Source organism: Orycteropus afer, unplaced genomic scaffold (genome assembly GCF_000298275.1).
Source record: "Orycteropus afer afer isolate SDZICR_OR568_19922 unplaced genomic scaffold, OryAfe1.0 scaffold00596, whole genome shotgun sequence".
NCBI classification, from domain to species: Eukaryota; Metazoa; Chordata; class Mammalia; order Tubulidentata; family Orycteropodidae; genus Orycteropus; species Orycteropus afer.
Window position 1 is genome coordinate 91,993 of NW_006922183.1, and position 9,222 is coordinate 101,214.

Here is a 9,222-nt window from a genome sequence, read left to right on the forward strand (position 1 = left end):
GTTGAGGGGCTTTCACCCAGCCCCTAGAGCCTGGCACTTTGAACTTGGACTTAAAGCCTCCAAATTGTAAGAATAAACTCCTGTTTGTTAAGGCCATCCAATTTGTGGTATATTTTTTGTCAGAGCGGCACTCGATAACCAGAACAACCTGAATACAAAAGAAAAAATGGAAATACATCCTTTACTGAACCATTTTATGTGACATTACTTAAATATCAAGATTTAATTGTATTTCCAAATACTAAGTTTCTGATATAGTAAGTAAATATCTTCTATAATATTAACTATCATCCTCTAAATACCTTAGAGATAGCAGTTAAAAACTGCTTAGTTAAGGATGGCTTTAGTTATATGCAGATTTTAACAACCATAAAAGCTATTTTATGGCAGTTATAACAGTGTTTGACTGCAGTGCAGGATTTAATTTCACATCTCTGAATAAAAAGCCTTCAGAAAAGAATTGCTTTTATATTTTCTGCCATTCTATTAAAGCAAAATATTAAGATATGCAATTCTGGTGGTGTAGTGCCTAAGGCATTTGACTGCTAACCAAAAGGCTAGCGGTTCAAATCCACAGCCACTCCTTGGAAGGAAGGTTGGGCAATCTACTTCTGTAGTGATACTGCCTCGAAAAGCCAAGGAGGGGTCGCTATGAGTCGAGTATGACTCGACAGCACATAACAACAACAACAACAATTTTTAAAAATTATGTTTATGAATTAAAATATAATAAACATGTTTTATAATTTGACATGACAGGATTTTTCAGATATGGTCTTCTTAAAATATACATATAGTATCTGGTCTGAAGAACTATGACTAAAGCACATGCAGACATTATATTGAAACTCAGAATGACATATAACTTTAAGTTCTAAAAAATAAAAAATAATGAACATTAGAGGTGAGAAATCTTTTAGCAAACCCAAGATCGTACAATTTGGATGTAAATTGTATAAAATTTGGATGTCTCATATATAAAATTCAACATCTTATATAGCCTCCATTGGAGCAAATTAAAATTCCAGTTACAAACCCAGCTACAACCTAGTAAGAAACAACAATTTCAGTCTGGAGACTTCTCCATGGATTTCAGTACTGTTCAGTTGAGTTCAGTATTTAAAACATACTATAATTTTTAACTGTCATTCATAACAGTTGCCCATATAATCTATGTTTTTGACATTCCTATGGTCCTGTAATGAGGGAGACCCTAACCAGGATAGATTGACGCAGTGGCTGCAACACTGGGCTCAGACACTGATCGATGATTGTGAGGATGGCACAGGACCTGGCAGGGTTTTGTTCTGTTGTCCATAGGGTCGCTATGAGTCAAAACTGATTTGTCAGCACCTAACAACAGCAGACTCTGTTAGATAAATGCAGACACTAAAGAAAACACATAAAATAGTATCTGGGTCAGGTAATAGAAAAGTAGACAGTTATTGAGCAATTATTTTCTTTATGAAGAAGTCCTTGTGGCAGGATTGTTAAAGCATTCATCTGCTAACCAAAAGACTGGCAGTTCAAAGATGTGGCAGTCTGCTTCTGTAAAGATTTAAAGCCTTGAAAATCCTACAGGACAGCTTTACTCTGACTTGTGGAGTTGCTATGAGTTGGAATTGATTCAGTGGCAGTGGGTTGGGTTGGGTTGGGTTTATTTTGTTTACAGTGAAGGAGGAGATATATGAAAAATATATTTAGAAGAATCAAATGCTATGGCTGAAATAGGAAGTAGATGATGTACATAGTTATACAGCAGCATGTCAGTGATCTCAGAAAGACCCACTCTGAGGAAAATCAGTTTTGAGGACTGACTTCAGTGGAAAAGCCTTGAGGATAAAGTGGATTTTAAATGATCTCTTCAGATAAATGGTATATATGGGACACAGCAAAGAATACCTAGAGCAAAGACTACTAGGTAGGACTTTGCGATCATATGAGAGTGATTTTCAGTATATTTATCTCATAATTCCATAAACTTCAAAACAAAATCAGAGAACAAATCCTTAAGATTCTGTTCCTTCAGAACTACCCCTGGTAGCCTATTTAACATGAGAGCATTTTAAAAGACATTTTAGGCTCTTTAATAGCAAATTCACATTGCAAACTGGTTGGTATTTGAAAAAACCACACTCTAGTAGCTATGTGAAGAATGTAATGAATTAGTGAGAGGTTAAAGACAGTTTCAGTAAGTCAGGCATGAAATGAGATAGTGAGGCACTGCTCACTGCCCTCCAGTCAGATGTGACCCTTCCTTGCATTTCCCTTTCCCAGGCCGTATCTCTACAGAAGTAGGTTGCTCAACCTTCCTTCCAAGGAGTGGCTGGTGGGTTTGAACTGCCAGGCTTCTGGTTAGCAGACAAATGCATTAGGTACTATGCTACCAGAGCTCCAATTTTTCCATAGAACAGGAAAAATATTAGAGTGCATGACATTTTAGTAAAAGTGAGTAGCATTTGATGACACTTTTCTTTCACTTGTGTGTGGGCAGAGGGGTTGCAATATAAAAAGTATTTCTTATGCGTCTGAGAAACACTGAAGTGATCAGTAGCTTAACCCTCATGAGGAAAGTATTCCAGAGAACAATTAACCATTCAAGAACAAAAGGGCAGCATTTGCCCCAAAACCAAGCTCTGAAGGTAGGAAAGGGCAGGAAATACAGGGAACTCAGGGAGGAAGTAGGAAGAGTGCTGTTATATTGAGGAAATTACAACTAATGTTAAGAAACAAAATGTGTATACATTGTTGTATAGTTAGTAGGAAACTAATCTACTCTGTGAACTTTCCAAACCACAAGTTACAAAAAAGAAGAATCAACAGAATCAAGTGATCAAATTGGATTTGATGAGGGCAGAGAAAGAGGATGAGGAAAATGTTAAGGTGAAAAAGTGAAAAATAACATTAATTACTTTAAAATATATAACCAAGAGATTTCAATCTCAGAGACAAATTGTGAAAATGTAGCTGATGTAGAATGTGTCTTACCATAATATTTTTCAAGTAAGTTAAAAAATATATCATATTGGAAACATTTCCTAAGGAAAATTTTAAGAGAGATCCTTTCTAGCAGTGGTAGAAGTTACCCTAAATATTTATCCACTTAAAATCTCTGAAGGCTTCGAGTTATTGAAGTTCCTTAAAAGCCAACTAACTGAGAAGATAATGCTTCTTCAAATGCACTTGCCATGGATATTCTCTGACTGTTTCTCTTTTGGGGTAGATATGACCATCTTTCTAACATGCTGACCAAGATCTTAGATGAGCGTCCTGAAAATGCTGTTGAAATCATTGAAAATATTAGCCAAGATGTGAAGATGGCACATTTTAGTAAAAAATTAGATACACTGCAAAATGAGAATGAAATGCTCCCAACATATGAAATAGCAGAGAAGCAGAAGGCTCTTTTTCTTCAGGGAAGTTTGGAAGGAGCTGACCAAGATCTGGAAGATGAAATAGTAAGTTACTCTGTAAAACTGAATACTTCAAATTTGGGGTTTTACATTCATACTGTCTTTTATAGCTTCCTAGTTACAGTTCGTACTCTGCTACTAACTGTGAGTTTGGCAGATGGAATTGATTCAGTGATGCTGTGGAAGAAAGGACTGGTGATTTACTTCCTTAAGATTGCCGATATTGAAATCTCTACAGAACACAGTTCTGCTTTGAAACATGTGGGGTCGCTATGAGTGAGAACTGACTCAACAGCAATAGGTTTGATTTTTGGAAATAGTATTTGCATTTTATTTTTATTACATGTCTCAAGCTTTTCCAGTCAACCTCATTTCATAGCACTCATTCTTCGGTTGTGTTGTTGTTGTTTGCTGTCGAGTCGGAGCTGACTCATAGTGACCCCTCCTTGGGTTTCTGAGGCTTTTTAATTTTTTGCATCGTATTTTAGTAACTCACAGGCCTTACTTTTTTCTTGTATGACTGTGGGGCTAAGCGCCTTGATATCAGAGAAAATGGTTTCTTTGTGTTTCAATCTCCAACATGCTTTGTACACATCTAGGCTTATAGCCTTTCTTATTAAACATTTTCTATATGAATGAATGCATGTCATATATTTTCAAATTAGGTTTTACATCAAGTTGCATATTTTTCCTTTTAATTTACTAGAAAAATTAGAAGTACTCCGAACATCATTTGCACCCTATTCCAAGGTGAGCTACTCATATTATGTTTTGATAGTATTTGTATTATGTCTTCATATTGTTCTTGATAATTACGCATATTATATCAATGGACTATAATGCCAGAGGAGACAGATAACTATTTATTTTAATCTCTATAGGAAAATTATTGAAAACATTTATAATCAGAGAAAGTTATTGACAGAGAATAAAAGTTATAATTAGAGGACAGAATCTGTTAAATCACAGAAATCTTAGATCCCAAATGCCTTGTTTGTTTGTAATTTATATATATTGACTGAGCTTTCTTTCTTTGTTACCATTAGACTGTTTAAAATCTGCCTCTACACCTGCAAATTTGATGTTTGGGATAAGATGTTGTCAGAAAAAGGCTTACAGTTGATCAGAGAAAAGATAGGAGCAGGTAACCAGACAGTAGGTGAACCCTTTAGGGCTTGGTAGTTTTGGGGGGAGACCCAACTTGATGCAGTGGGATCCAGAGTACTTAGAGCAGACAGGTGACAGGTGTCAAGGAGTTGACATTATTGGGCTGCTTCAAGAAGATGTCATTTTGTTATGTACCCATTTACAGTGATGATGAGGCTAGGAGCAAACAGCATGTGAGGATCAGCCAGATAGGCAGACAGACTCCTGGAGGAATTAATCAAAGAAAGGTCAGGTGCCAGCATAAGAATGGGGCAGTGGGCTATCTGCAAAGCATAGCATTCACTGTGGGTAGGGATCTGTGTCCTAAAGCTAGTTATAGAGTGAGAATACAAATAAACACTTTTGATCCTGAAGCTTCTGCCTGTTAACTGGATTCCATAAATTCTTCCTCAGAAGGAAGATTGACAGTCCACTTCCGTAGTGATACTGCCTCAGAAACCCAAGAAGGGGTTGCTATGAGTCAGATCTGACTTGATGGCACTGAGGTTTTTTTTTTTTTTTTTGTTTATAAATTCTTCCTAATAAAAGATAGGATTGACTTTAGAGCCTGAGAGATCTGAATCATCAGGAGAGGATAAAAACTGCACCTCTAGAATCTGCAAAACACTGCATAATGTGGATGAACTTGGAGAACATTATGCTGAATGAAATAAGTCAATCACAAATGGACAAATATTGTATTAGTCCGTTATTGTAAAAGTTAAGGAAAGGTTTATCTATAGAAGGAAATTTTCTTTGTTGGTTACCAGGAGTGGGAGGGGAGGGAAGGGAAAGCTGTTAGATAGATAGAAGTTAAGTATTGATTTGGGTGAAGAGAAGGGCAGTGTACCAAATGTGAGTGACCAATATGGCAGCATTGAGGAAGAGAAAGACATAGAGAGGTACATGGGAGGTACAGACAACAAAGATGAACCCTTTTGCACATACAGTACTGTGTTGTCAGTGAAGGCAAACATGGGTATATGGGTGGATAGATGTGTGGACAGGCTGAACTATTAGGTATGTCTATGAAATGGGGAGTGTATCCAAGAATATGTATAAGGTTGGCAGACAATGGTCCTATAAGTTTATGTGAATGATCAGAATTACCAGGTGTATAGTACAGCTGAGAAGGGGTAAGGTTGTGGTCACTGCTTGGTCACAGCCAGCCACCCAAAGGGACTAAGTAGTTGAACCTGTGGGCTTGGGACCATAGTCACGGGACATTAAGCTCAATTGGCATAATATACTATACAAAACATTGTTCCACTTCCTACTGTAGTGAGTAGCGACTGGGATCTTAAAAGCTAGCAAACTGCCATCTAGATGCAACAATGGGTCTCTCCTCATCCAGAGCAAAGAAGAATGAAGAAAACCAAAATTCATGAAAACAGTTAATCCTACTGACTGGTACACCATCTGATCTGCAGCCTATACGACTATGAGACCAGAAGAACTAGATGGTGTCCAGCTACCACTGTCATCCACTTGGAAGGGGATCTGTGTAGGAGATCCTTGATACAGAGGGAGAACAATGTGGAACAAAACTCAAAATCATTTGGAGAAAAAAAAAGGGGGGGACCAGAACCTGATGGAACCACTGAGACTATGGCCCCAGCTGTCCTTCAGGTCTGGAATGGAACCCACACCTGTGGTTTCCAGCCAAACAAAAGACAGGCATATGAGTTGAACATTTACCTGAGGTAGATATACTTCTTGGAGAGAACAATCATGGAAGAAAGAAGGGCTGTTTATGCACAGGGAGACAGCTCAGGGAGCAGGAGTGCATGGAGGGATGGACACTGGGAAGAGGTAACTATGGGGAGGAAGGGGAAAGGGAGCTATTGCATTGTGGTAAACTGTGGTCAATGTCATGAGACAAAGTGTATGTGAACTGCTGTGTGGAAAGTGAATTTGCTCTGTAAATCTTCACCCAAATCACAATTAAAAAAAAAAAAAAACTACACCTCAGAGAGAGGAAGGATGCAGGCACAAGAAGACAGGCAGGTATTGGAAGCACTGAAATATGAGCTATGTGATCAACTCTGCCCTGGATTTAGATGTTTAGAATGTTCATGTCTCTATTCTCGTCTTTGACCACAGCAGAATTCCGCACTTAGTCTTCAACATTCATTTACTCATTCACTCATTGTGACTACCTATTTCCTGATAGGTACTAAGATACATGTGAAAAAGACTTTTGTGATCTTAAAACCCATTGCCATTGAATTGGTTACAACTCATACACTATATAGGTTAGAGTAGAATTGTCCCATAGGGTTTCCAAGGCTGTAAATCTTTACAGAAGTAGACTGCCTCACCTTTCTTCCATAGAGTGGCTGGTGGGTTTGAACTGCTGACCTTTTGGTTAGCAGCTGAATGCCTTAGCCACTGTACCATCAGAGCACCTTTTTCAGACCATAAGTTGCCCACAATTTAGGGAAAGAAGCTGTGAAGTAGTTGTAAATCAATTTTATTAGTGCAGTGATAGAGATGGCTTCATATGTGGAAAGAACACAGCCTTTGGAGTTAGACCTAAGTTAGAATCCTAGCTCAGTCACTTACTACATGCATGACTTTGAGCAAGTGAGTAAACCTTCCCAAACCTCAAGGATGATCACAAATCACCAACCTGAGAGAGGGAGAGAGGGAGAAAAAGAGGTAAAGGGAGGGAAAAGAGGCTCATACATGCTAAGAACTTCATAAATAGTAACAATTGTTATGGTTTTACAACAGCTATGAAATTGAACAGAGCAATTAACTCAGCTATTTGGGATTGAGAAAGGTTTGTATTGGAGGTGATATTTCATTTAGGTCGTAAAGGATAAGTAGAAGTTCACTAGGTGAAGACTCTAGAAAATAATATTCTAGGCAAAGGGATCAATAAAAAGTTGGGACATACTATTTAATGTTTGAAAACCTGAAGCAAGAGTTTGTGGGAGTGAGTGACAGAAATGAAGCAAACAGGATGATAATAGCCAGGCTCTGGTAGCATAGTGCCTAAGGCACTTGACTGCCAACCAGAAGGCTAGCGGTTCAAACCCACCAGCCACTCCTTGGAAAGACGATTGGGCAATCTACTTCCCTAAAGATACTGCCTGGGAAACCCAAGGAGGGGCCGCTATGAGTCGGGTCTGACTCGACAGCACACAACAAGAACAACAGCTCTCTGTGCATTAAGAAGAAATTTCTTTCTTGTATACAATGGGAAGCCAAGAGGGGTTTTTAATAGAGAATAATGTGGTCTGACTTTGGATTTAGAAAGATAACTCTGGTAGTAACATGGAGGAGAATGAAAGAAGAAAAGTTAGAATAGGAGTCAGGAGAGTATTAGAAGGATTTTTTAACAGAATGGTCAGTAAGGATGGGGGCTAAGGAGGTAGGAGTGAGTTGGAGAGGAGAGGATGAGGCCAAGATTTTTCAGTAGTTGAACCAATAGGAGGAGCCCCAGTGGTGGTTGAAAGAGCTTGGCTGTTAACCAAAAGGCAGTTCAAAACCACCAGTGGCGTTGCAGAAGATGCGGCATTCTGCTTCTGTAGATTTAAAGTCTGTGGGGCAGATCTACTGTGTCTTATAGGGTCACTATGAGTTGGAATTGACTTGATGGCAGTGGGCTTGGTTGCTTTGCTTGGAACCAATAGAACTGCAACTAATTACATATGAAAGGTCAGGGGAGTCAAAGGAAGCAAAGATGATCGGATTTTCTAGGTTTGGGAAACTCGAATGAATAGTGATTGGCAAAAAAATAAATAAATAAAGTATCTACAGAAAAGACTTTGAGAGAAATATGAGTTCAGTATTAATTCACAGTATCTGTAAAATATTGAGATTGAAATTTCTCATATGTAGCTGAAAATAAGGAGCTCTGGTAGCATAGTGCCTAAGGCACTTGACTGCTAACCAGAAGGCTGGCAGTTCAAACCCACCAGCCACTCCTCGGAAGGAAGGTTGGGCATTCCTACTTCCGTAGTGATACTGCCTCGGAAACCCAAAGAGGGGTCGCTATGAGTCGGGGCCGACTCGATAGCAAATAACAACAACAACAACAACAGCTGAAAATAAAGGTGGGGAAAATGGGAGAAAAAAATCAGAATTGAAAAGGGAAACTTTTCAAAGCTACGTATCACTGAAGTACTATGGGAGAAATCTTCGAAGCATAAGGTACTGAGAGATGAGATGTTTGAAAAGGAAATTTTGGGGAAAACAACATTCAAGAGGCAATTAAGAAGAAAGGAATCACTATAGATATATATATATATATAGACAAAATCAGTGAAAATCAGTTGCCACTGAGTCATTTCTGACTCATGGCTACCTCATGTGTTAGAGTAGAGTTGTCATCCATAGAGTTTTCAATGACTGCTTTTTTGGAAGTAGATCACCAGGCCTTTCTTCCAAGGTGCTTTGGGTAGACTCAAACCACCACCTTTCTGTTAGTAGCCAAGCATGTTAACCTTTTGTACACTCAAGGACTTAATAGATACAGACATAGATATATCATGAGTTTGTGTGGGTGTGTATGTTTATATGTATGTATTCCTACAAATATGCTCAGAAGTCCATACATGGAAGTTAAATATTTTTTAATAAAAAGGGGGTTTTGAACAGTTATTGGTAATCAACCAAAAAAACCAAACTTACTGCCGTGGAGTCGGACCCAACT

General features: G+C 38.4%; 1 protein-coding gene across 1 annotated transcript in view; it reads left to right on the top strand.

The window, feature by feature from the left end:
• The window catches only part of RSPH4A (radial spoke head component 4A), an 18,393-nt gene that overhangs the window by 3,678 nt on the left and 5,493 nt on the right, over positions 1–9,222 (top strand). Inside the window, exon 2 of the mRNA XM_007956262.2 lies at positions 3,224–3,458. Coding sequence (XP_007954453.1) covers positions 3,224–3,458 — 235 coding nt within the window. The remainder of the gene's footprint in view (positions 1–3,223; positions 3,459–9,222) is intronic.